Source organism: Acinonyx jubatus, chromosome F2 (assembly GCF_027475565.1).
Source record: "Acinonyx jubatus isolate Ajub_Pintada_27869175 chromosome F2, VMU_Ajub_asm_v1.0, whole genome shotgun sequence".
In the NCBI taxonomy this organism is placed as follows: domain Eukaryota; kingdom Metazoa; phylum Chordata; class Mammalia; order Carnivora; family Felidae; genus Acinonyx; species Acinonyx jubatus.
Genome location: NC_069394.1, coordinates 459,167 through 486,165, shown reverse-complemented (window position 1 = coordinate 486,165; position 26,999 = coordinate 459,167). Strand labels below are relative to the sequence as shown.

General features: G+C 57.7%; 2 protein-coding genes across 4 annotated transcripts in view; one reads left to right on the top strand and one right to left on the bottom strand.

Moving 5' to 3' along the window:
- The window catches only part of ADCK5 (aarF domain containing kinase 5), a 17,579-nt gene extending 9,608 nt beyond the window's left edge, over nt 1–7,971 (top strand). For 2 of the 3 annotated variants that reach the window (XM_027063600.2, XM_053208599.1), the window contains exons 4-15: nt 5,339–5,414; nt 5,546–5,746; nt 5,824–5,964; nt 6,053–6,166; nt 6,268–6,399; nt 6,468–6,551; nt 6,644–6,725; nt 6,804–6,882; nt 6,965–7,056; nt 7,137–7,389; nt 7,474–7,590; nt 7,677–7,971. In XM_027063600.2, coding sequence (XP_026919401.1) covers nt 5,339–5,414; nt 5,546–5,746; nt 5,824–5,964; nt 6,053–6,166; nt 6,268–6,399; nt 6,468–6,551; nt 6,644–6,725; nt 6,804–6,882; nt 6,965–7,056; nt 7,137–7,389; nt 7,474–7,590; nt 7,677–7,782 — 1,477 coding nt within the window. In that variant the 3' untranslated portion in view covers nt 7,783–7,971. The remainder of the gene's footprint in view (nt 1–5,338; nt 5,415–5,545; nt 5,747–5,823; nt 5,965–6,052; nt 6,167–6,267; nt 6,400–6,467; nt 6,552–6,643; nt 6,726–6,803; nt 6,883–6,964; nt 7,057–7,136; nt 7,390–7,473; nt 7,591–7,676) is intronic. The other variant, XM_027063602.2, reaches the window with a different exon arrangement.
- CPSF1 (cleavage and polyadenylation specific factor 1) lies at nt 7,966–26,999 on the bottom strand. Its single transcript, XM_027063598.2, has 37 exons — nt 26,856–26,999; nt 16,090–16,117; nt 15,855–15,997; nt 15,669–15,749; nt 15,403–15,554; nt 15,177–15,323; nt 14,908–15,047; nt 14,719–14,829; nt 14,546–14,639; nt 14,379–14,466; nt 14,179–14,301; nt 14,041–14,092; nt 13,844–13,938; nt 13,698–13,772; nt 13,538–13,618; nt 13,367–13,456; nt 13,005–13,115; nt 12,788–12,929; nt 12,532–12,710; nt 12,314–12,450; nt 12,054–12,228; nt 11,772–11,978; nt 11,530–11,619; nt 11,293–11,436; nt 11,068–11,220; nt 10,110–10,226; nt 9,940–10,030; nt 9,785–9,869; nt 9,575–9,716; nt 9,338–9,490; nt 9,085–9,261; nt 8,939–9,005; nt 8,810–8,857; nt 8,581–8,736; nt 8,370–8,499; nt 8,155–8,293; nt 7,966–8,078 (listed from the first exon to the last, which is right to left on the bottom strand). The coding sequence occupies exons 1-37, from the start codon at nt 26,997–26,999 to the stop codon at nt 8,031–8,033; spliced, it is 4,335 nt and encodes a 1,444-aa protein (XP_026919399.1). The 3' UTR covers nt 7,966–8,030.

Below are 26,999 nucleotides of genomic sequence, written 5' to 3'. Positions count from 1 at the left end.
CTCGTGCCGCCGGCCGAAGCAGCTGAGCGCCGCAGGGTCCACGTGGGCGAAGTGCCGGTGAGCCGCCCACACGGCCGCACCTCTGCAGACCCTTCAGATCAGCTTTGACCAGTTGGGGGGACGAGAGCTGGTGCCTCCCCTGCCTCAGGCTTCTGCCAGCTGGTGGGCAGCCGGGCTGCTGCCACCACCGCCTCCTCTCCTCCTCCTCCCCCTCCTCGCCCCCACAGAAAGCTGGCATCCAGAGAGGATTGGGGCTCCGAGAGGAGGGCTGTTATGCCTCCTCTACTCCCATTGGACTGGACTAGAGATGGACTGTGTCTGGTCGTTAATATCAAGGGTGCCTTAAACTAAAGGCCCTTTTCACGCTCCCTTATGTCTCAGTGCAAGATTCTTGGAGGGAGGCAGTAAGGGTGATCTTCCTGTTGGAGCACCTTAGACATTTCTGCTGTTGGTCAGATCCAGGAGTTCCTACAGCCAGAAGTCCTGACAAGCAGCTCTTGGCGTTGGGTGAAACCTCCTCCTTCTAGCGAAACCCACTGTCGGGCTGGGCCGGGGGTGCACGTGATTGCTCAGCAGAGCGGCTCACAGGAGACCTTGGTCAAGGAGGCTGCAGGGTCGGGGTGTGGGGGTGGTCCTGCTCTGCCAGCTCTGAGCACCTGCAGCCTCTCAAACCTGGGTCATTTCTCAAGGGAAGGCTTAGGACTGCTAAGGCCTTCAGCACTTAGCCAGAAACTTCTCTGAGGTTTATGCTAATGGAGGCCATAGATGGCTGGAGAGCTGAATGCTTGATCACTTCCTGCTGTGAGGACACAAACCCATCACTTCTTAGCTCACTGATGGCTGTCTCCCTAGGTGGTCAGGTTTGCTCGAGGGCAGCTTCTGGGCCATGACTTCTCTGTCCTGCAGGGTTGCACAGTCTCCACAGCCCTCAGGTTGACGAGGGCAGGCCCGGAGTCTTGTCTCCTGTGAGCCTCCGCCACGTGGGACTGTGCAGGACTGTTGGGGACTGTCCCCATGCAGCCTGGTTCTGAAATGCACACTCAGCAGGTCTGGGCTTGTCTCACCTTCTGCCTCTCATGTGCTGTTATTTCCCAGCATCGGGTGCCCCGTCAGCAGGCTTGGCATGCCTGCCTTCTCTGCTTCCTTCCTGAGAAAATGTAATTTTACAGGGGCGCGTGGGTGGCGCAGTCGGTTAAGCGTCCGACTTCGGCTCAGGTCATGATTTCACCATTCGTGAATTCGAGCCCCATGTTGGGCTCTGTGCTGACAGCTCAGAGCCTGGAGCCTTCTTCAGATTCTGTGTCTCCTTCTCTCTGCTCCTCCCCTGCTCACGCTCTCTCTCTCTTTCTCAAAAAAAAAAAAAAAAGTTAAACCTTTAAAAAGAAAATGTAATTTTACAGCTTGCTTTCTGAGGCTGAGCTGGGATTAGAGGGAGGGGAGCTGTCCTTGTCAGCTGTAAGCCCCAGCAGTTGCTAGGAGAGGCAGGCTGGGCACAGGGTGACCACAGGGCCTCTGGAGTAAGGGGCACTGTGTACTCAGGAGCCACGGACGGAGCACAGGCCAGGGGCAGGTCAGGACCGGCTCAGCACCAGGAGAGTCGGGGGCTTGTTCTGGTGCAGAGAGCAGAGATCAGAACATGTCGTACATGTGTGAGGACTCAAAGATGGGGATGGTGGAAAGTTCACACCAAGGCCTTGGTTTCTTATCCCACCCCTTACTTAATTTTAACTTTTCAGAAACTTTTGGGCTTTCCTTTTTTGGATACAATTTCAAATGTCCAGAAAAGTTAGAATAATACAAAAGAACTTTTTCTTTTTCCTTGAAACATCTGCAAATAAGTTGTCAGTGTGCTCCATTATCCCTGAAACCTTGAGTGTATTTCCTAAACAAGGACATTCTCCATAAGCACAGTCAGGAAGCTGATACGTTATAAGCCTCTAACCACCTTAGCTCATTCACATGTATGGCAATAACCTTTTTAGCACAAGGATCCCATGCCAGGCCCATCTCTAATCTCCTGCGGTCTGGTACCTTCCCCCTTGTCTCTTTGGCTCTTTTTTTTTTAAAGTTGATTTATTTATTTTGAGACAGAGAGAGGCAGAAGGAGAGAGAGAATACCAAGCAGGCTCCACACTAACAGTGTGGAGCCCGACGTGGGGCTCCAACCCACAAACCGCAAGATAATGACCTGAGCCAAAATGAACAGTTGTATGCTTAACCGACTGAGCCAACCAGGCGCTCCTCTCCTTGGCTGTTATGGCTAAACTTGAGGTCAAGCGTGGTCCCCCAGGCCCCCACGTGTGCCTAGGGCTGTCCTCAGGGATCCCCATAGACAGTTTCGATAGTTCCTTAGGACAAATCACAGAACTCAGGAAAGTTCTGGCCTCTGGATTATGTTGTTATCAAAGCAAAAAAGATACAAATTAGGATGAGCCCAAGGAAGAGATGGACAGAGTAAGGTCCAGGAGAGTCCCAAACTCAGAGCTCCCATGTCCTCAGTGACACGTTACACCCCCACTCCTGCCCTGTTGTTGTGTGACCGTGCATTTGGGTATTCCCTGAGCTTCGGCAAGCAGTTTCTAGTGGAGTTCCATTACATAGGAACAATGGAATCATTGGCCTCCTGATTGAACTCAGGGTCCAGTCTCCCTCCCCTCCCCAGCTGGGCTGATATCTTGGCTCAGAGCCCCCCAAATTCTAGTCACATGGTTGATCTTTCTAGAGATCTGAGCTCTTCGTTAGCATGAACCATCCTGGCCCATCATGAAGCAGACTCTCCTGTCACTCAGGAAATCCCACGGTTTTAGAGGCCCCCTGCCAGGAGCTTGGGGCAAAGGCCAGGCAGGCCCTTCTGAATAAAGCTAATTCTTCATTACGCAGTGACCTTGACACATCTGGAGGCTTATAGGCCGGTAATGTACAACAGGGGTCAGCAAACTGTGGCCAAAAGTGGCTGCTGCGTGTTTTATAAATCAAGCTTTCTTGGAACCGTAGTCACGTCTGTTGTGTACATGTTGCCTGCGGCTGCTTTCACTACAACAGCAGAGTGGAGACCGTGTGGCTCATAAAGCCCAAAATACTAACTCTGTAAAGAAAAGTTTTGCTGACCCCTTTTGTAGAAGGCCTCTCTGGTTGGGTTTGTCTGATGCGTGCTCACAGCTGGATTCAGTTGGTGCGTTTGGGCAGGAACAGCACGGAAATGACACCGTTCTGCACCTGTCAGGTGGCACGTGGTTTCAGTGCGTCCCAGTGAGCTTTGCTGTTTGGTTCCTGGTCTTTGCGTCATGTCGATGTCTGTTCCTGCCGCCCCTTGCCCACCGCCTCAGGGCTCCCGGGGCATCTCAGGTGAATTCATTCTTAGGTGTTCGCCAGATGGTGTTTTTTTCTAATTCAGTCTTTCCACGTTTGTTAGTTGTCATTGTACTGTAAGAAAAAAATTTCTCTTTTCCCCATTTATTCGTGTCAGTCTGGACTCATGGATTTTTTATTCTGTGGGTCGCTCTCTGTTGACATCACTGTGGATTTTTTTGTTGCCTACTGCTCCGGGATTGGCTGGTGGGAGCCCCTTCAACCTGGCCTTTGCGATCCTTTTTTTCCTCGCCCCCCCCCACCCCAAGTTTTTATCTAAATTCCAATGAGCTAACATAGTGTACTATTTGTTTCAGGTGTACATCCTTCCTTCTATCTCCAACATTTTATAGTAAACACTTAAAACAGTGGAATTGGAGACACTATGCAGTGAACGTAGATTTTGCCATTAACCTCTCAGCTTTTTCTTTTCTTTTCTCCCATCAATTCCTACCCCTGAATCCTTTTGGCATGTCTCCATTTCTGGAGCATTTGGTTCCTCCTTTTGCACTGAGATACTCCAGGCTCATCTTGTTCTTTCCCAGGCCTGGAGTCAGCTTCTCTCCAAGGGAGTGGGAGAAGGGTCTTAAGGATGATGTAGACGTTGGGTGTGTGTGCTCCCAGGCCCTCCCAGACTAGCGCTGGGGGCCGTTAGGGCACGGGAATGTGTGCACGCGCGCGTACTTAGGTGTGTTTGTTTCCTGCCAAACCTTGCTTTCACACAGATACTTCCCCACAGGGACCTTTCTCATTCTCTCCCTTTCTGTATCTGTGACGCCCTTCTCCAACTGGGAGAATCCTGGCTTCCCCGTCTTTAATTTAGTGGCTTATTCGATCGGTCACCTTGCGTGAAGCAGTTACCCAGCCGCCCCCACCCCACCCCCCACCTTTGCAGACCTTGCATTGGCTTTTGGACTGAATTATTCAGGGAGGGAAGCCCTCTCCCCTGCGTCTGTGGAGCTCAGAGAAGTCCTGTGTCCTTGCTCACCCTGCCAACCATGCATTCCCTTCTTCACAGGCAATCCTGTTTGTTTCCTGTGTCGGGCTGGGGGGTGAGTGGGGCAGAGCTGGTCTGCAGGGGACAGTCTGGAAGGCACGGGGCATGGGCTGAACTCAGACGCTGCTCTACGTGACTGCTGGGAGCAGCGTGTACTGCAGCAAGGAAGCAAACCTATCCAGGATCTAGCAGCCTTTTCCTTCCTGCCTTTTAATTCCGACCCTTCTGTGGCAGAGGTGACCGAGAGGCAGGGAGGTAGTTTGGCTTGACCAGTGGCCTCAGGTCCTCTCAGGGCTTTTTCCTGAAGAACAGGAGCCCCACACCCCACTCAAAGGTCTGAGGGTCTGTGGTCTGTGACGCCAGAGGCCTGGACTCAGCCCTGGTTTTTTTCCCTCTCCAGACCCAGGGTCCCTGTCCATAGCCTGGAGGGCGGGGAGCGAGTACCCTCGCTGTCATAAGGAGGGGCCTGGGGCCCCAGGACAGCTCCGTGGAGCTGTCCGGGGACATGTGGAGAGCGCCTGGGGGGCTGGCAGAGCCCAGTCCGGGAAAGGAGGCTGAGTACAGAGGCAGGGCCAGCAGTACGGAGGGGCCTGGAGCCAGGTCACATCTGCACATAGGAACTGGTGACAGCAGCCAGCTTGCCGGCCATCACTGCTGCACCAGTTCTTAGGTGCTGTGAAAGAATGAGAAAGAAGCCATGCCTGACTGGTAGGGCGCGAGCCATCCCCAGACATCCTGGATGCTCACTGATGGCGCGTTCAGGGACAGGGGTTGCATGGACGCGGGCCGCCCATTGTGCAGACCAGGAACGGAGACCGCCCTGCCGGCAATGCTGTCCGGGAGCAAGGAGGCTAGACCAGAGCCCGTCCTCTGTGTCCTGGTCCGGCCTGTGATCCCCACAGCCCCTGCCACGTGCTCACTTTGGTCTGGTGGGCTAGTGGGGGGTCTGAGGCCCAGTGCCTGCCAAGGGCTGAGGACAGCCTGTGCCCACAGGTCTCTGAGGGTCGGCCTCCAGATCTCCCTGGACTACTGGTGGTGTGTAAACGTCGTCCTGCGAGGGGTGGAAGAGGTTTGTCCCCGTGTCCTGGCCACGGTGGGGGGAGGGCCAGGGCAAGGGGACAGGCCAGATGGAGGTAGGTGTTGGGGGCACTAAGGAGGCACCTGCCTGCCCCCATCCCTTCCCTCCATGCCTGTGGTCAGAACAGCCCGGGGTACTTGGAGGTGATGTCTGCATGTCACCAGCGGGCGGCTGACGCGCTGGTGGCCGGGGCCATCAGCAACGGGGGCCTCTACGTGAAGCTGGGCCAGGGGCTGTGCTCCTTCAACCACCTGCTGCCCCCGGAGTATATCAGGACCCTGCGTGTGCTGGAGGACAGGGCCCTCACCCGTGGCTTCCGGGAGGTGAGCCCTACTCTTGGGCTGGGAGCTGGGGGCCTTGCAGCGGCCCCCACGCTGCTCCAAGAAGCCTCTCCTGCCAGGTGGACGAGCTGTTCCTTGAAGACTTCCAGGCCCTACCCCACAAGCTCTTCCAGGAGTTTGACTACCAGCCGATCGCTGCTGCGAGCCTGGCCCAGGTGCACCGAGCCAAGCTGCACGACGGCACGGCCGTGGCTGTGAAGGTATGGGGGGGGGGGGGCGCCGCTCCACAGCGGGCTCTGGGGCTGTGGTGGCGGCCCTGGGTCCTCCCTGCAGCCTTGCCTGACGCAGGTGCAGTACATCGATCTGCGGGACCGCTTTGATGGCGACATCCACACTCTGGAGCTCCTGCTCCAGCTCATCGAGTTCATGCACCCCAGCTTCGGCTTCAGCTGGGTCCTCCAGGTAACCGCTGCCCAGAGGCAGGCTGGAGCAGTGTCTGCACGTGTGTGCTGGGGGTGGGCTGGTCCCTGACCTGGACCCCCAGCTGCCCATGTGGCCCCCAGGACCTGAAGGGCACCCTGGCCCAGGAGCTGGACTTCGAGAACGAGGGCCGAAACGCTGAGCGCTGTGCACAGGAGCTGCAGCACTTCCGCTATATCGTGGTCCCCCGCGTGTACTGGGACACGTCCAGCAAGGTGGGCTGGGCCCCCTCCTGGGTGGGAACGCACGGGCCTGCTGAGCTCAGCCACTTGCTCTCTCCCAGCGTGTGCTGACAGCTGAATTCTGTGAAGGCTGCAAGGTCAACGATGTGGAGGCCATCAAGACCATGGGGCTGGCAGTGAAGGACGTGAGTGCCGTGCGCGTCGGCGCGTGGATGTGGGAGGGGTGTGTGGGCGCCCTGAGCACAGGGCCATGGTGGTAGTCCTGTTCTCTCTCCAGATAGCAGAGAAGCTCATTCAGACTTTTGCTGAGCAGATATTTTACACAGGCTTCATCCACTCTGACCCCCACCCTGGCAATGGTAGGAAGAACCCCCACCCCAGGGTGAGGGTGGGGGGCCAGGGGTAGGGGGGCGAGAGCCAATGTGCTGTGTCCCTAGTTCTGGTGCGGAAAGGCCCAGATGGGAAGGCACAGCTGGTGCTGCTGGACCATGGGCTCTACCAGTTTCTGGATGAGAAGTAAGCAGGGAGCAAGGGGGGGGAGGTGGGGGCGGGGGGGCACTGGCCGGGGTGCTCTGGCCTTACTGCTGACCTCCCCTAGGGACCGGGCAGCCCTGTGCCAGCTGTGGCGGGCCATCATCCTGAGGGACGATGCGGCAATGAAGACACACGCAGCCGCACTTGGGGTGCAAGGTGAGGCTGGGGCGTGCAGGCGTGTGGGCTCGCGGGGCACGCGGGCCTGGCTCACTGTCCCCCCCCCCCTGCCCCCCCAGACTATATCCTCTTCTCCGAGATGCTCATGCAGCGGCCCGTGCGCCTGGGGCAGCTGTGGCGCTCGCACCTGCTGAGCCGCGAGGAGGCAGCCTACATGCAGGCCATGGCGCGAGAGCACTTCGCGGACATCGTGCGGGTGCTCAAGGCCCTGCCGCGGTCCATGCTGCTCGTGCTGCGCAACATCAACACCGTGCGCGCCATCACCACCACCCTGGGCGCCCCCGTTGACCGCTACTTCCTCATGGCCAAGAGGTGGGCGCTGGCTGGTGATGCCCGGGGGGGGGGGGGCGCGGGTGTGTGGAATGACTGTGCCGGACTGACCGTGTCTCTGGGCAGTGCGGTCAGGGGCTGGAGCCGCCTGGCGGGTGTGGCATACCAGAGCATCTACGGTGCCAGCCTCCTGCGCCACATCAAGGTCATCTGGGAGACATTCAAATTTGAAGTGGCCCTAAGGTGAGGGGGTGGGAGGGGGCAGGCTGGGGCAGGCCGCCAATACCTGCTCCCCACCAACCTATGACCCCTGTGCCCTCCCACCCCAGGGTGGAGACCCTATCGATGCGGCTCACTGCCCTCCTGGTTCGGCTGTTGTTCCAGCTGGGCCTCCTGCCGGAGACCCAGGAGCTCTCCCAGTACCTGGAGACCTAGGGAGCCCCAGGGACAGCAGACCTCAGAGCTCACCCAGCGTCCAAGCAACAGATCAGGGTTGAAGGCACACGTGCCCCAAGACCGGGGGCGCCGAGGCAGCGGTGGCCTGGAGCGGGTGTGGGGGACAACACGGGGCTGTGGCCACAGCCCAGCCGGGAGACCCTGTAATGACCACAAACTCTCTTCAAATCACTCTTTTTCCTCGTGTTTTGTACAAAAAGGGGTGGGGGTGGTACATGGGGGTGGGTCTAGAAGTGGGCGGTGACGCGGTCCGTCTCCAGCAGGTCCTCCAGGATCTGCAGAGAGAGAGGGGCTGGTGAGGGGGTAGGGGGCAGTGGGGAGGGCGGGGCGGGGCAGACGGGGTGGGCTTACGATGTCGGGGGTGGTGCCGATCTTCTTGGCCAGCTCGCCGCGCTCCATGGTGCTGAGGTACAGGTAGCGGTTGAGCAGCTCCCCGTCCAGGACGTTGCGCACCGCGTTCTGCAGGATGCGCCGGTCCACATGCAGCATCCTGGGGAGGCAGGCAGGCAGCCGGGCAGCAGGACGTGGGGGGGGAGGAGTTGGGGGAGGGAGCGGGGCAAACTCACCGGAAGGCCCTGGGGTTGAGGCCGGCGTGGTGGGGCAGCATGGTGGTCAGCGCGTTCTGAAGCATCAGCAGCCGCCGGTAGGTCTTCTCCTGCATGGGCAGTAGCAGCCCGATGCCGCCGTCCAGCGTGGCTGCGGGAGGCACGGGGTGAGCCGGGCTGACCGTCCCCTGCCCCATGCCACACACCCGCCCCCATCTGACCCGGGACTCACCGAACCACGTGATGTGCTTGTTCTCCCACACGACTGACTTCTTGCTTGGTCCCTCGGCAGCCCCCCGGCATGGGGTCCTCCAGAACGTGTTCACGTGGGCGCCCACGTGGAAGTCCGCCCGGCGGAGCAGGCGCATGCCCCCAAAGCTCTCTTTGGCTAAGCCGGAGGGAGCTCAGGTCACTGCCCGCCCAACCCCCAGCCCCACAAAAGGGGAAGAGGGAACACTCACCTTCTGGCAGGTACATGTACACCATGAGGTTGCGGTCACGGTCAGACACTGGGGAGCAGAGTGTCCAGGGTCAGCCCGGCCACACCCAAGGTCTGAAAGACCCCAAAGCCCCCCAGGCCCCGTGCTCACCCAGGAAGCCCAGTTGGGCATTGTCCACCATGAAGTCCACGCTGTACACCTCCAGGGGCTTGGCATCCTGAGGACGGGGAGGAGGGGTGTCAAGGTCGGCCTGAGGCCAGCACCCACCCAGCACTGTGCACAGGCCCCACGGGTACCCGGGACACAAGGCTCAGTGTCTTGCTCTCCTCCTGGTAGCGCAGCAGCGAAATGCTCTTCATGACGTCGGCGGCCAGGATGAAGTTCTTGACGCTGATCATCTGGTGGATGTAGAGCTGCGTGTCGATGAAGGCCATGCCGGTCAGCTCGCTGGCCCGCAGACTCCACAGGAAGATCTAGGGGGACAGAAGGAGTAGGCAGCGAGCGGAAGGCAGCGGGCAGGACTCGGAAGGGCAGTGGGAGAGGGCACACCTTCTGGCCGATGGCAGACACTAGGTGGCCGTTGCAGTGGCAGAGGGCAGTTACTGGCCCTTTCTGCTCCTTCTCATACAGGACTTTGAACTTGTTCTTGGTCAGGGGTTGGCCAGGCTCAGGCACCACCTCGATCACATCCATGATCAGGATCTGCCGGGGAAGGAGGGTGGGTGAGGCACAGGGTCGGTGCTGGGGCTGCCGGGCACGGCCCGCCCCCTCCTGCTAGCCCCTTACCCGCCCTCGGCACGTGACTTCCTCCCCCTGCATGAGGCAGGTCCCAGCAGCCACATAGCCCTTGAGGCCGGACACGGTCTCCTCACTGCGCAGCGACACCGTCTTCATGCAGGTCACGTGCTCCCACTCCTCCAGCTCGATCCTGCACACGACAGGGTCAGGATGCAGCCTATGGGCTGGCCCCAGGTCCCCAGCCAGCCCCAGCCCCACCTGGCATTAGGGATGGCCTCCCAGCTGACTGGGGAGATGAGCTGGATGGAGAAGGCCTCCTGCTGCGGGTGGATGTACCGGTCGTCTGCAAGGACAAAAGGCGACGGTCAGGGTGGGCAGCCCGAACGGCAAGCCCCCCTCTGGGCATCTCGCACCTCTCTCGATAGTCTCAAACTCCTTCTCTTCGCCGGTCATGCGTGGGATGCGGGTGCACGGCATGTTGGTGCTGGTGGCAACAGCATACACCTGGGAGAGTGGAGGGTGTCACGGGCAGGCCGGAGGCAAGACCCAGAGGGTCTCTGGCCTCGAGGGGACGGGGTCAGACCTTGGACTCCACGTGGTAAGCCACATAGTGGGCTGTGCAGCGCAGTGGGATCTTCCTGACAGGCCACGGGGCATCGTATGACAAGTAGGCAGGCAGGACACTGATCCTCAGCTCACCCTGGGAGGCAGGGTACAAGGGTCAGGGAAGCCAGGCACCCGCCAAAGACAGGCCAGGCAAATCCCAGGCTTCTGAGGGCTCCGTGCGGACAGCCCTCAGCTCTACTGGCACAGGTGTGTGCAAGGGGCTGAGACCAGCTGTCCTGTGCTTCACCGGCTTGCTGTCCCCTCCCTCAGGCTCACCCAGGACTGGGATGCTGGCCACAGACTTGTCTGGGTCAGGGCAAGGGAGGACCAGGCTCACAGGAAGCTAGAGGCTGGAAGCAAAAGCTTACCGGTACACTGACCACACCAGAGTCTGCACAGACGGGCAAGGGAGCCCCTGCCAGGGCCCCCCTTCACCCATGGTCCCAAGCGTGTCAGCATCTACAAAGCCCTGGCCGTGCTATCATCGCTGTTTTCTCAGTCACCTGGGGTCACCTCTATCAATATACTGGCATCGTGGAGGAGGAAATGGGAGGCTTGGAGAGAGTGGGTGTCTTGCCCAGAGTCACACAGCTCCTGAAGGGCAGGGCTGGGGTCTGAGCCACAGAGCAGTGACTAGGCCTTGGCCCCGCAAACGGGTGCCCTTGTGGGCTACGGTCTCCACTGCCGCCTGCCCTGTCCTCCAAGCTTTCCCAGTGTTAAGCCCCAGGTTGCACCTCTTTGACCCTGGCCCTGTCCACTGTCTAGACAGCTCCCTGACCCTCCAGATGAAACCCAGGATCCTGCCCTGTGACGAGCCGTTGAGGGCCTCATTTCGGGGGCCCCCGCACCTCTTCCTGACCCAGGCATCACTGGTGAGTGTCAGATGGAAGTGAGGAGGGCAACGTGAAGCAGCCTCAGTCCTGGGGTCTTCCTACCTGTCTGTTGAAGTACAGGAATCCACGGGGGCAGTTGACGTTGTGGAATGGGGCAAAGGAGTCAATGGGGCCATCGATGCCCATGGGGTGCAGCCGCAGGGCCCCCCGGCCAGTCACCAGGAGCCAGTGAGGTGAGGGGCCACAGATGAACACCTGAAGGCAGGTACTATGAGAGGAAGCCCCATCTGCACCCCCCACGGGCCCCCCATAAAGCCACCTGCCTACCCCTGAGTAGCCATAAATGTCCTCGAAGTATCGGAACCGTGCCACACGGCCACGGGCCCCAGCCCCCTCCTCAGCGCTGCCGCCTTCCACTTTCTTCTTGGATGGCTTTGGCTTCTTCTCACGGAAGTTGATGTTGTGAGGGACCTGGGGGTGGAGGTGTGTGCACCATGAGGGCCGGGTCTCCCCCCCAACACGTTCCACATCCACCCCACACCCAGCACAACCTGGTCACCGCACCTTCTTGAAACGGACTTTGAGGTTTCCCTGGCCGAGCTGGGAGTCATGGGGGAAGGCCTCGTAGATGAGCAGCTCCTGGTCCACGTGCACCTGTGCGGCAGTGAGGGGTCACCAGGGGAAAGGAAAGGCGCACCGTGGGGTCACCACGGGAAAGGGGGGGGGGGGCGCCCTGCAGGGTCATAGGGGGAGGGGCAGGGGGGCAGTGCAGAGCCACCATGAGGGGACAGAGGGCCCATACTCACCAGGAGGTAGGGCCTGCTCTGGCGGCTCCCCAGCGCCACCAACAGCACCTCCTTGACAAGGGGCAGCTCCCCCTGGCGCGTGGCCTCCTCCTTCCGGGCCTCACCCTGTGTGGTGGGCTGACCAAAGGAGCTGTCCACCAGGACCCGCTGCCCCACGGGAAAGTTCTTCACCAGGAACACCAGCCGCCAGTCAGGGAGCTGGTAGATCTGTGTGGGGAGTGGGATTAGCAGCCGCAGGGAGCAGGGGACAGGGAGCTGCGTGGGGTGCAGGGCATCACACACCTCCAGGGTTCCGTTTTCCCGCACCAGTAGGCACCAGTGAGTGGGCTCGGCCCGGAATGGGGTAGGGTCCCGGTCAGCGGGGGGTTGGCTGCTCCTTCGGGCCTCCTCCTTGCTGGGGCTGAAGAGGGAGCCCGAGTCCCCATACAGCATCTCCTCCTCGTCGTCCACCGTGGGGCTGGAGGCCGGGGCCGGAAGACAGGTCACGCGTGGCCTGCCACAGGGAACCTGGCCCCAGCCCGTGCCCCGGCCACCCAGAATACCTGGTTTCGGAGCCCTGGCCCTCCGCCTCCGAGCCACTGCGGCCCCCCAGGTCATCACGGGCCCCGCCCAGGCGGCTCTCAGTGGTGAACATGCCGCTGACGTCACGGTACACGCAGAGCGTGATCACCTTGGACTGCTGCAGGGGGAGGGGCGGGGCTCAGCTCCGGGGGAAGGGGAGTCAGCAGGCTGTGGGCATGGCGAGGGGAGGGTGGCTCACATGGTGCAGCGGGGGCTTGTGCAGCGCCAAGCGGTGGTGACGACCCCCATATGAGTCGCTCTTGAGCAGAAACATGGTGACGTGGCCCTCGGCACTCATGATGACCACGTAAGGGTCAGCCACGGCACACTGCACGATGGGGGAGCCCAAGTCCACGGGGATGAAGTGCAGCTGGTTCACTGTGGGCACAGGACGGTCAGCACCGGGTGGTCAGCACCGCCCACCCTTGCCCACCTGCCCACCCGCCCGAGCCCACCTCCTTCCAACAGGCGGATGCCGAGCGGCGACACCTGCACGATGTAGCGATTGTCCCCAATGTTGCCAGCAAAGACCGTGGGGCCCTGCGTAGCAAAGCCACTAGTGTCCAGCTCCATGATCTCCTGCCCTGTCTGCAGGATCTGCAGGTAATGGGAGAGTGAGGCGCACGCTCACCGTGGGACCCCGCCCCAGGCTGCGGGACCCCCACCCCTTACCATGGTGGAGTCTTCCCGGCTCAGGATAAGGAACCCGTGTCTTCGTCCATCGTCTTCCGCCTCAAGAGTGCTAGGCTCCTGCTCTGCACCCTCCCCCTTAGAAGTCTCCTCCTGTGACAGCAGAAGGAGAGCAGGAATCACACCACCCAACCAGGGGTGCCTGGGAAGAGGGTGGGGGGAGGGCAGACCCCCAGCCAAACCAGAGCAAGTGTGCACCCAGGCCTGCCTGCAATGTCACGGCCAGCCCTGTCTGGGCCCCACTGCCTCCAAGCCACCCGCACGCTCAGGCTGAGTCCATGCGGACGCAGCAACGGGTCACCTGCCCCACTCAGGGCCTCCTCACCAGCCCAGCTTACACCTACTTGCTCCTTGCGCACAGGGGCGATGACTGTCCACATGTCATAGCAGCCAGGAAGCTCAAACGTTGTCACCACCTGGGGCCGGATGCTCTTCTAGAAGGACGAATGGGGGGCGGGGGGTGTCAGTTCACCCAGGTCCCGCCAGGAGGCACCACACCGCCTGCCCCCACATACCTGTAGGACCGACAGGGCCCCATTCTTCCCATAGCCGGAGCACACCACGATCTCCAAGTCTGGCTCGGGGCTGTTCTGGAACTGCACAGCAGCTCAGAGTGAGGACAGGGCCCCACTGCTGCGTGAGCCCCTTGCCCCCCATCTCTTCACCCAAAAGCACCTCTTCAGAGAGGAAAGCAGGCTCGCCCATGGCAGCGTTGGCACAGGGTCCGATGTTGAGGATGCTGTCACATACCTGCAGACACAGCAGTGCTCAGGCAGGCAGGCCGGCTGGCGTGGGAGGCCCCTCCCTGTGCCCAACCTCACCTCAAAAGAGTAAGTGGCCAGCTGTGTGCCCGACTGGGCCTCGCTGCCGTATACTTCAATCTCATCCACCTCGTCCTGAGGCACCGACTTGCCCCCTGCAGCAGACAAGAGACCCCGTCGGGCCAGGAGGCCCGGTTGCCTGGCCGCCAGGCCTAACCCCACCAGCCCCTCCCTGTCCCGTGCAGACCTGTCCTCACCTGACCAGCCCACCGTGGAGTCCACTCGCTTCTTCTTCGAGGGAGGCTCTTCCTGCGAGGCAGGAGGGGACAGTGAGCAGCCCTCTGAGGCTGGCCCTGCACAAGAGGCCAGCGTCCTGACAGGCCCCGGGCACCCACCTTGTCAGCAGCCTCTCGGACGGCGCTGGCCGGAGGTTCCTGTAGCTTCTCTGTGTACTTGAGGAGGAGCGAGTTGCCCAGGCGAGAGCCGAGGAACAGGTACCCAGGCTCCATGGTGACCATCTGAAGACCAGTGGGCGGTCAGGGTGAAACCAGGCCCAGACCCAGGGCCACCTCCCACCCACCCAGTCCCAACTCACGCTGGTGGTAAGGACACTGGCGGCCGCCTTGTCGAAGTGGAAGGCGCGGACACTGCGCATGCCGTCCGTGATGAGGGTCAGCACGTAACTGCCAGGACGGGGAGCACTGAGCTGGGGGCAGGGCTCAGAGGGGGGGCACGGGGCTCACCGAAGGGAGGGAGACTCACATCTCACCACCCTTGAGGGAGATGACCATCTTGTCGTAGGAAATGAAGGCTGCCTGGGCACAGTCGAGGGTGATCCGCACGCCCTCCTGGGTGCCTGTGCAGGGTGTGGTTAGACAGACTCCGCAGCCCTCCTGCCCTCCCTGCCCTGCGGTCCTGCCCCAGCCCACACTCACGGAGGGGAAAGGCGGTGGTGCCGGTGGTGAGGCCGTTGAGAGCCACGCCGTATGGGGGGACGCTCTGGTTCAGGTACAGCAACGAGTTGACAGCAAAGACCACCACCCCACCTGGAAATGGACATGCTGGTGGGCGGGGCTCAGCGCCCTCCCCCCACCCCCCCCACCCCCAGCCCCATAGGGGCTCACCGATGGGCTTGGGCACAGCGAGGGCCTGCGTGCAGTCGAAGGGGAGGCTGGTGAGAGACCAGATGACAGGGTGGACCTTCTGCGTGATGTTCAGTGAAATGGCCACAATGGAGCACGTGTCCTGCCGCACAGCCACCCGCCTGGGGACAAAGAAGTAGGTCAGCCAGGGGGCCAGTCACAGCACTCCAAGGGCGGGGTGGCCCAGTCCTAGTCCCAAATGAGACCCACCCCAGGCCTTGGCAGCTGCAGCCACAGCAGAGGGGCCTCACCCAGGCCAGGTCTGGTTGGGCTCGAACAGGATGAGCAGGGTGGGCTCGTAATAGCCGTGCAGGAACTGCAGGTCTACGATGTTGAGCAGCTTCTCGTCCAAGCCGCGCACATCGATGATGTAGCTGGGCAGGAAGCTGGACCTCTGCCTGGGGGCCACAGGCTTTAGTGGGCGGAGGAAGGAGAGAGCTCCGGTTGGACGAGCCCCTCCCCTGCCCCAGTACTCACCCCTCCCCCATGAGCCCCTCGTGCTCCTCGGCCAGGCTCTCCCTGCGGAAGGGCAAGACCACCAGGCGTGTGCCGTAGATGAGCATGGCCGCGCAGCGTCCGTCGGGGTCCACCCGCACCCGCGGCGTATGCACATTCTGCACGAACCCATCCTGGGGGCAGAGGGCACCGTTAGGCCAGCCTGGGGATAGGAGGGGAGCAGGGGGCAACGGGCTGGGGCGGGAGGGGGGGGGGCAGGGAGGGCTGGGGGCATGGCCTGGACCTACCCGTAGCTCAGGCTCCTCAAAGTAGTGTAGAGACAGGGTCTTCAGATCATGGGTGCCTGGGTCATACTCCACCACCGACAGCTGGAGGGCAGGTCAGAGCTATGGCCCCAGACTCCCCTCCCCCCCAATCCCCCCTCCCCCCACAGGCCTCCCACACCCACTCCCACCTCCAAGGCCATCACCTACCTTGGCATCCTTAAAGCTCAGGAGCAGGGCATCCCGCTTGGCACCCGCCAGCTGCACGCTGGCCATAGACATGACGTTGCCGAAGAAGGAGAAGGAAGCCACCAGCTCCAGCTTTTCCCGGTGCTCCCGGTGGGCCTTTCCCTCTGGGGGAGAGGCCGGTGGGTACAGCTCTGGGCCCGCACCCCAGCCCCCACGGCCCCAGGTCTGGGGCCAGGGCAGCCTCCCCCGCACTCACCTGTGCTCCTGTCATTCTTGGTTGGCGCCTGGGAGAGGGAAGAGGAGGGTGGGCAGTGAAACCACACTGCTGCAGCCAGACATCTGCGAGTCCTGCCTCATGGTGGGACCAGGAGGGGAGACAACGCAGGGCCAGCCCTGCCCAAACCCTCACTGCGGTGGGGACCATGCTTCCAGACACTTCTAGAGACAGCCGTGCACACCCCAACCCAATGTGCACAAACTCGTGCTCATAGCCCGAGTCCCCAACTTGGCTTCCCAACAGCCCGCTCACTCCGATGCTAGCAGTGCTCGGGGTCAGAGGCTGGATGGCAGTTCTCTCCGTGCACCCTCAAACCTGCCTGGCCGTGCCCCCCCCAAACTCACCCCTGGGCCCAGCCACAGCACGGACATCACTCTACGAGACAGGCGTCCAGCTTGCCCTGAGAGCTGCCACCAGCTGCCGACCACAAGCGACCGCCCCCGGCTCCCCTGACACGTAGGGTGCCCACTGAGCCTGCGCTGGGCATGCTGCCGCAGAGGGCCGTGGCCTCGCCCGATCCCACAGCCGGCCAGGGCCTTCCCAGGGTGGGAGAGGGCGTCCGGACTGCGCTATCCAGACTGCAGAGCGTCCGTAACCTCGGGTAGTGAAACCGCGGCAAGTGCAGCCGTCCTCTGTGCCACACAGAGGGCCTGGCGGTACCGCCACGCAGGGGCACGTTTTTTACAGAAAAACAAGGGCTCCAAGCTTCGGTACGTTTTCGTGTCCATAAGAGACTGTTCTCTGTTAGTGGTAACAACACGCTGACACACACACACTCGTAAATTGTCACTTCAAAGCAAAGTAGAAATTTTAATAACAAGAAACAAAATCGTTTTTAATGACACACTTGTGCTACTGGGCAACGTCCTGAAAAGAGCTGCTTGAGAAAAGCCAAATAATTAACTCATTTCAGAAAAGGCATTTTAGGGGGTGCCTGGCTGGCTCAGTCAGGAGAGCACGTGACTCTTGATCTCAGGGTCATGAGTTCAAGCCCCACGCTAGGCACGGAGCCTTCTTAAAGAAAAGAGGGGCTCCTGGGTGGCTCAGTCAGTTAAGTGTCTGACTTCGGCTCAGGTCATGATCTCGCAGTCTGTGAGTTCGAGCCCCGTGTCGGGCTCTGTGCTGACAGCTCGGAGCCCGGAGCCTGCTCCGGATTCTGTGTCTCCCTCTCTGTCTCTGCTCCTCCCCCACCCCTTCTCTCCCTCTCTCTCTCTCTCTGTCTCCCAAAAATAAATAAACATTGGGGCGCCTGAGTGGCTCAGTCGGTTGAGCGTCCGACTTCGGTTCAGGTCATGATCTCGCAGTTCACGAGTTCAAGTCCCGCTTTGGGCTCTGTGCTGACTGCTCAGAGCCTGGAGCCTGCTTCTGATTCTGTGTCTCCCCCTCTCTCTGCCCCTCCCCCACTCACACTCTGCCTCTCTCTCAAACATAAATAAACATCAAAATTAAAGGGGCGCCTGGGTGGCTCAGTCGGTTAGTGTCCGACTTCGGCTCAGGTCATGATCTCACGGTCCATGAGTTCGAGCCCCGCGTCGGGCTCTGTGCTGACCGCTCAGAGCCTGGAGCCTGTTTCAGATTCTGTGTCTTCCTCTCTCTCTGGCCCTCCCCCGTTCATGCTCTGTCTCTGTCTTAAAAATAAATAAACGTTAAAAAAAAAATTTTTTTTTAATTCTTAGTAAGCCAAGAATGCAACTTCCTCAACCAAACAAGGGACATCTACAACAACCCTTCAACAAGGTCCCACTGGAGTGAAGTGTCCCAGTCACCTCTGTGACCAGGACCAGCCGGGACACCCACACTCCCCTTGCTGGGGGTGAGGTCAACACATACAGACCAACTGTAGTCCCACCCACAAGCAAAATGCAGAGTGAAAATCTTGAAGAACTTCAAGAGACATATGGACCTAGTCAAATGCTCTAACATACCACTGGCATCGACGGAGGAAGGGGAAGGGCAGAATCAATAAATGAAGATGTTGACCAATCGTTTTCCAAAACTGATGAAAAGCATCAATCTACAGACTCAAGAAGAGCAGCAAACCCCAAAACAAGATAAATATAAAGCAAACCAGGGGTGCCCGGGTGGCTGAGTCAGTTAAGCGTCCAACTCTTGATTTCAGCTCAGGTCATGATCTCTCAATTCCTGAGTTCAAACCCCATGTCGGGCTCTGCACTGACAGTGCGGAGCCTGCTTGGGATTCTCTTTCCCGGTCTCTCTGCCCCTCCCCTGCTCATGCTCTCACTGTCTCTCAAAATAATAAGCTTGAGTAAAAAGATAATAATAACAACGACAATGATAATAATAACGAAGCCACAACCAGAGAGGAAGGACAATGGGTGAGAGGGGATATGCAGGAGGAGAACAGGCAAGTCCAGAAAACAAGCCATTTCTCGTCCTGGCCCCGTCCCTGGACAGAGCCCCCTGACCTAGACTTCAGCCCTATGTTTACAAATGCCCTGCCACAGGAGTAAGCCATTTCTTTCTTGTTGAAAAAAGAGAAAGAAAACAAAACTACAACCAGGTGCATCACAGTAAAAAGACAAAACCAAGGGGGCGCCTGGGTGGCTTGGTCGGTTAAGCGTCTGACTTCGGCTCAGGTCATGATCTCACGGTCTGGAGTTCGAGCCCCACGTTGGGCTCTGTGCTGACAGCTCAGAGCCTGCAGCCTGTTTCGGATTCTGTGTCTCCCTCTCTCTCTGCCCCTCCCCTGTTCATGCTCTGTCTCTCTCTGTCTCAAAAATAAATAAACGTTAAAAAAAAAAAAAATTAAAAAAAAAAAAAAAGACAAAACCAAGGACAAAGAAAAAGACCTTAAAAGGAGCCAGAGGTTGGGGCGCCTGGGTGGCGCAGTCGGTTAAGCGTCCGACTTCAGCCAGGTCACGATCTCGCGGTCCGTGGGTTCAAGCCCCGTGTCGGGCTCTGGGCTGATGGCTCAGAGCCTGGAGCCTGTTTCCGATTCTGTGTCTCCCTCTCTCTCTGCCCCTCGCCCGTTCATGCTCTGTCTCTCTCTGTCCCAAAAATAAATAAACGTTGAAAAAAAAAAAATTAAAAAAAAAAAAAAAAAAAAAGGAGCCAGAGGAAAAAGGAGACATCACCTTCATAAAAGCTGGTTTTCACTTTTTTTTTTTTTTTTTTTAGGGCGGGAGGGAGAGGGAGAGAGAGAGAGAAGGAGAGAGGGAGAGAGGGAGAGAGAGAGAGAAGGAGAGAGGGAGAGAGAGAGAAGGAGAGAGGGAGAGAACTCTCAAGCGCGCGGCGGGGGGGGGGGGGGGGGGGGGGGAATCCCAAGCAGGCTCCATACTCAGCACAGAGCCCAACCAGGGACTCAATCCCTGGGATCATGGGATCATGACCTGAGCGGAAATCAAGGGTCAGACGCTTAACTAAGCCACCCAGGTGCCCCCATAAAAGTTGATTTTCACCAGAAACCATACAAGCCACAGACAGTGGAATAACATCTTGAAAGCGCTGAAAGGAAACAATTAACCTAGAATTCTAAACCCAGTGAAAATGCCCCTCGAAAAGGAAGCTGAGATAAAGGCATTTCCAATACAAAAGTGGAGCAAACTCACGGCCAGTAGAAAACCTGCAGGATTATTAAAGGAAGTTCTTCAGGTTGAAAAGCCCACCATAAAAAAGGATTATAAGCTGCTAAGAGCTCATAAGGCTGGGAGGATATAAGGGGATGAAGGACACGTGGGAGAAAGGAGCACTCTTGGCGGCAGGAAGCCCACACAATTAGAAGAGGGAAGAGGCAGGAAAAGCAGCCGAAACAAAAACCATCGGTGGAACCAACAGGAGTAAATTAAAGTTTGAGGAGTAAGACAACGTTTACACAACCTCAAAATATGTCCCACAAGGTACTTAGTAGTTACCACGGGAAACGCAGTGATGTTCCGGGGGGAACCCCGCCATCCAAGCCAGCAGCCCAGTGACTATACAAAGAGACATCTTCTGTTACAAAAGACGTCATATCGGGGTAAATTGGCAGGATCTGACCAGGCCTGGCCTTCTCCCAGTGTCACTGTCGTCATCAGACCATTGTTCTGTGGCTCTGCAAGAGACAGACCTCCATGCTGTCAGGGTGCACAGGACGCGCTGACCTCCAGGAGCTGAGAGGCCTCCTGTCTACGACTTACTCTCCAGGCTTAGGGAAAAAAAGAGAAGAAAGCAAGCAGATATGGCACAATGTTCCATCTGGGACTGTGGGTAAAGGTACATTGGAAATTTCTGCTCTTGAAACTTCTCTCGAGTCTGAAATGATGTAAAATTGAGAGGCTAAAAACAGTAATAACGTACTGCAGGGCTGATAACGTAGGTCAAACCAGGGGCCCAGGGAGATAAACAGGGCTAAAGTATAAAGGATTTTATACTGTTCCGGGAGCAGCAAAAATGCTCATCTAAGCCAAACTGTAATAAATCCAGGAGGCCTAGCGTAACTGTTAACATCACTAGAAAATAATACGAAACACGTAACTAAAAGCCAACAGGAAGATAAAATGACTTAAAAAGTCCTCACTAACCCAAAACAAAGCACAGAAAAGGAAAAAGAATGAGGGTGTGGTTAGAAAGACAGTGAGACAGACAGTGATTCAAGCTCAAGTGCACACAAAATTACATTAAGTGTACATCTGCCAAACACCCAATTAGGGGACAGAAACTGCCAAATGATAACACCCACTATCTGCTGTGGAGTCACTTTCAATGTAGGGACACAGATTTAAAAAAAAGAAAAAGAGGGGCCCCTGGCTGGCTCAGTCACTGGAGCATGCGGACTTCGATCTTGAACTCCGGGTGGCGAGTTCAAGTCGCACATTGGGTGTAGAGATTCACATCAAAAGAAACCCCAAAAAACAAAAAAACAAAAAACGGGAAAAAAGTTGAGATAGCTACACTGCTACTGGACAAACTAGATTTTAAGGCAAAAAATATTAGAAACAAAAAGGCAAAAAGGGATATTTCATCACAAAAAGTTCAGTTCAAAATTAAAACATTATTCTTTTTTTTTTTTTACTTCAGAGAGAGGAAAAAAATGCAATGGGGAGGGGGCAGAGGGAGAGAATCTTAAGCAGGCTCCATGATCAGCACAGAGTCCGACACTGGTCTTGATCCCACAACCCTGGCACCATGACCTGAGCTGAAATTAAGAGTTGGACACTCAACCCACTGAGCCACCCAGGCAACCCCAAAAATTACTCTAAATTTGTCTTGTATGTACCTAATAACACATGTACAACGCACAAAATTCTCGACAGTCCTATGGGGCAAGTGTCCGTTGGTCATTTTAAAATCATCTTAGGGGCACCTGGGTGGCTCAGTCAGTTAAGCCTCCGACTCCTGGTTTCAGCTCAGGTCATGATCTCACAGTTCGTGGGTTCGAGTCCCACATGGGGGTCTGCACTGACAGTGCAGAGCCTGCTTGGGATTCTCACTCTCTTTCCCTCTCCCCCTCTCCACACCCCTCCCCAATAAATAAATAAACTTCAAAAATTTTTTAAAAACTATCCTAGATATTCTTCATTTTTGGCTCTTCCATGTAAATTTGAGAATCAGATTACTAAATCTAATGAGAAACCTACTGCCACTTCGAAGACACTGAATTTATGGGTTAACCTGAGGAAAGGTGACATCTATACGACGTGGAGACTTTCCATCCATAACCGTGATCTATTTTCTATTTAGCTGGGGCTTCTGTTAATTTCAATCAACCACAATGTATTTTCCCTCCCAAAGGTCACAGGGGCCTCTCCTGCTACCCAGTTGCACCCCTTAGGCGGCCCCAGGCCACGCACTCACCCCCCTCCCACACACAGCTTCTCTGCTCTGCACCCCCTGCCTCTTGACAGAACTGCCCTTGCTTCCCAGCTCACCCAAAGGACGGAGGCCCCAGCCACACTGCCCACCCCACACACATCCCCACCCGCTTTGTGCTCCAGGACGTCCCCACTCCTGTCACCCCACTGCAGCCACCTGCACTAGATTCCACGGGGGCAGACTGAAGACAGCCTCAACGGGGCCCATCGCCCCCCTCCTGAGTCTGGACTAGAGGCAGCTCTGAACAACAACAGGCCGTGCGGAAGGGGGACCAGGTTCCCCAGGGCCCGGCCCTTGGGATCACTGGCAGCTTCTTCCTCCGCATAAGCAAGCGCTCCAAGTAAGAGGCCCAACCACCTCGAGGCCACCATGCCAGGAAAACCAAGCCAGCTGCGTGGGGAGAGAGGAGCAGAGAGACAGAGACAGACACACCCGGCTTGCCCCCAACCCTTCAAGTCACCCAGTGGAAGCCCAGACCTCACAGAGCATAGGCCAGGTGCCTCCACGGTCCACACTGTGCCCTGTCCAAACCCCCAAGGGACTCACAGACGTATGCGTCCGTGGTACCAGACTGCTGTTGGAAGCTCCAGGGCAGCCTGCTCCACAGCAATGACCAGACTGATCCCGAGCGCTCTCACCCACCTGAGGAGCCCTCTCCAGCTTCCCCCCATCCGCTCCACCTCCCGCCCCACACACTTCTCTGACCCGAGAGTTGCAAACGTTCCTACGATGGGCCAAACAGCAACTACCTGCCTTGGCCTTCGCAGCCACACGCAGTCTGGAATTCTTGAATTCTCGCAACCCTGAGGGCGTACAAAGCTCCCGTGGATCTCAGTGGGCTGCGAGTGGGGGCGGCTGGCGAGCCTGCTGCACTGGCTGATTCCGCCCCGGCGGGCAACACCGTGCTCTCCCGCTCGTCTTTCGAAAACCCTCTTTTCCCGCCAGTCACCACTCCATCTCTTTGATTCCCTCTTTGTACAAATCTTCAGAAAGCCGTCTATGTTCACCGGTACTAATTCTCTTTCTCTGCTCGGCTCTTAACCCTGCAGGCCCACATCCCCGACGCCCCTGTCAAGAGTCACCAGGGCCTCCAGATCATGGGCCTCACCTGAGGCCCAGCTGTAGGAGACCCACGGTCCCAATCGGCCACCTCCTCTGGGCTTGGGCTTTCCTCCCTCCTCCAAGTCTTCCTCGGCCTCCTCTCTTCTTGCCAACTGCTCAACGCCGGGGCACCCCAGGGCCCAGATGGCCACCTTCTGGGTGACCCCGACCAGCTTGAGGGTCTGACGGGCCCAACTTCAGCTCCAGGCCACACCCTGCTCCTCAGCACGACGGCTGCTCTAACTCTCCCGCAACCTCGCAGTGCGCTGTTCCGTCGGCACCGTGGTACACCTGTCAGCGTCTGGAGTCCAAGAAAGTCCCAACGGCTCCGGCCTCTCAGAGACCATTACCTGTGAGCCCTTCCCACTGTGACAGAAGGGACGGCGTATCATGTACAGATCAGGTTACAAAGACACTGTGCTTTCACCTGGGTGAGCTGTTCTCTCTCTCAGCCTTCATTCTGGGGGAGGCTGCCCTGTGGTGAGGCTCACGTGACGGACCGAGGCCTCCTTCCGACAGCCGGCTGTGCGAGTAAGAAGCAGAAACTCTGAGCCCACAAGGACCTTCGGAGGACGGCAGCCCTGGCCAACATGGAACTGTGGCGAGACTGTGCAGGGGCCACCCAGCTAAGCCACTCCCGGCTCCCTGACCCCCAGAAGTTGGGGGATATCGTCTGTTGTTTTAAGTTTCTAAGTTTGGGGGTGCCTTCCTTGTTATGCAACAAGGAACATGATGTCCCAAGAGGAGCTCCTACGTCCCTTTCGCCATGTCAGGTCACAGCAACTCCGCCCCTCCCGGTGCTCAAACCAAAACTGCACCCTGGCAAAACCTCAGCATTGCCCGTGGCGCCTCACCCCTTCACATCCCACATCCTGTCCATCCTGAATCTGACTGCTTTCCACCAACCGACCACCTGATGCTCCTGACTGGTCTCCCTGCAGGCCCCCCTCCCGTCTCCCTACAGACTTTTCAACACAGCAGCTAGAGTGACCTTTGCAAAACACAGGTCCTGTCACTCCTTAACCTCACCTCAGAGTTAGCAGTCAATCGCTACATTGGCCTAAAAGCTCAACATGCTGATACCGGGCCCCCACCTCACCACCTTTCTGACCTTCTGTCTTCTCCTCACTCTTTTTTTTTTTTTTTAAGTTTTTATTTAGTTTTGAGAGACAGAGCGCAAGCGGGGGAGAGGCAGAGAGAGAGAGGGAGACACAGAATCTGAAACAAGCTCCAGGCTCTGGGCTGACAGCACAGAGCCCGATGCGGGGCTTGAACTCATGAACCGCGAGATCATGACCTGAGCTGAAGTCAGACACTTAACTGACACCACCCAGGCGCCCCTCTTTTTTTTTTTTTTTTAAGTAATCTCTACAGCCACCGTGGGGCTCGAACCCATGACCCTGAGATCAAGAGTCAGTCACCTGCTCCACCAACTGAGTCAGCCAGGCGCCCCTCTGCACTCACTCCTCTTTTCCTCGGGGCCTTTTGGCTGGTTCTGTTCCTTTTTTTTTTTTTTTTTTTTTTAGTTTATTTATTTACTTTTAGAGAGAGAGCTGGGGAGGGGCAGAGTGACAGAGAGAGAGAGAGAAAATCCGAAGCAGACTCCACACTGCCAGTGCAAAGCCCGATGTGGGGCTTGAACTCACAAACTGGGGGATCATGATCTGAGCTGAAATCCAGAGTCAGACGCTTAAACAACGGAGCTACCCAGGTGCCCCATCTCTTGGCTGGTTCTTGAACACCAGTCCCTACTGCCCTAAGGCCTTCACCTGCCTGGAACCTTCACCTGACACCCACAAAGCTCTCTCCAGCCCCTCCTCCTTGCCTACTCAAATCTCAACTCTGCAAGGAGGCAAAATTTAACACCCCACCTGGCTCCCTACTCCCCGACCCTGCTCTGATGCTTTCCACAGCACTTTAAACTATAGCCCAAGGCGGGGCGCCTAGGTGGCTCAGTCAGTTAAACATCTGACTTCGACTCTGGTCATGATCTCGCAGTTCATGGATGGGTTCCAGCCCAGTGTCAGCCTCTGTACTGACAGCTCAGAGCCTGGAGCCTGATTCAGATTCTGTGTCTCCCTGTCTCTGCCCCTCCACCACTCATGCACGCACGCACTCTCGCTCTCTCTCTCTCTCTCTCTCTCTCTCTCTCTCAAAAATAAACAAAAAAAAAACCCAAAACAAAACAAATAAACGAACTCTAGCCCACGGTATTACTGGCTGTGTGTGGTCTGTCACCCACTGGAACAGCAGCACCACAAGGGCAAGCCTCTCTACCTGTAGTGCTCACCAACATCTCCCAAAACAAGCTTAACAAACATCTGCTGAAAAGACTCGAGTGAATTCCAGTGGGCTGTGAAACCTTATGTAAAAAATATAATGATGTAGGGGTGACTGGGTGGCTCGGTTAAGCTTCTGACTTCGGCTCAGGTCATGATCTCGCGGTTTGTGAGTTCGAGCCCCACGTCAGGCTGTGCTGACAACTCAGAGCCTGGAGCCTGCTTCATATTCTCGGTCTTCCTCTCTCTCTCTCTCTCTCTCTCTCTCTCTCTCTCTCTCTCTCTGCCCCTCCCCCACTTGTGCTCTGTCTCTATCAAAAATAAATGTAAAAAAATTTTTTTAAATATACAATGATGTAAATGCTTCTCATTTGTCTCTAAAGAATGACAGGCATCAGAGAAGGGGGAACTTTATTGGAACATAGGAGTGAAAAAACTCTAGTTTAGTGATTACAGCAAAGACGCTCTCATACAATATGGGGACTGATGGATTCATTCAATCACTTTTAGTAACCTCTACGCCAAACACGGGGCTCAAACTCATGACCCCAAGATCAAGAGTCCTATGCTCTTCCGACTGAGCCACCCAGGCGTCCCTAGTACTCTACATATTTAATGCAAAAACAAACACACGTGTCCTGAAGTAGGTGCCCAGGAAGGTCAGCCTCCTTCCGTCCGCCCCTCTGACCCCACGTGCATGCTGCGTCAGCCCCTACTCAAAGCCTTCGGTGATTCCTCCCTGCTCTGGGGTCAACCATCCTGACCACGATGTGCCTTCTTCCCCCCACCCCACTTCCGCTCTACACCCCAGTCCAACCGTGCCTGCCCCCGCCATCCTCAGCTGCTCTGGCCTGTGTGCCGGCTATTCCTTCGGCCCGGAACACCCTCCATTCCCCATCCTTGTGCCTGGAGAAGTCTTACTGCCCCCTTGAGAACAGGTAAGAAACCAGCTCTGGCAAGAAACTTTCGTGGACCAACTCTCACCGCTTGGGCAACCAGAGCACTTGTTTCCTCTACGGATGGGTCCATCACACTCTAGAAAAACTCCTGTGGGCTCTCTGGCCCCACACGAGACCCAGCCTCGTTCCTTTGGCCAGGAACTTTGTCCCGTCTTTGTCAGTCTTCCTGTCGGACTGACACTCTGGTCTCCCTCGTTCCCTCCTCTACCTCAGCTGCACTCGCTCCAACCTCCAAGCCTGTTTACAGGTGTGTTTCTACTTCGCGCGCGGTCTCTGCCGCCGACTTTTGGTAGCTTTTGTTCACCGCTGTACCTCCACTGCCCAGCACACAGTAGGCGCTTACGTGATTTGCTGCAAAGACCGAAGAGCACAGAAGACGCACGGGCGCGGGGAGCGGAAGGCAGGCGGAGCGCTGCGGCGCGGAGAGAAGCGGCACGGAGAGAGCCGGCACGGAGAGAGCCGCCCCGGAGAGAGCCGCCCCGGAGGCCGCCGCGCTCGGCGGGGCTCGCTTCTCCGTCCGCCGCCGCGCGCCGCCCTCGGCGAGTACTCGGGAGACTGCAGGGAGCTGCGAGAGGCCGGCGCGGCCCGCACCTACCTCGGCGTCGCGGTTGAGGCGGTACACGTAGAGCTGCGAGGTGCCGGCCACCACGAGGTTGCGCTCGCTGTTGTTGAAGAAGTTGCAGTACATGGAGAACTCCAGGCCGGTGGGCGGGTGCGCCTGCTTGTACACGGCGTACAT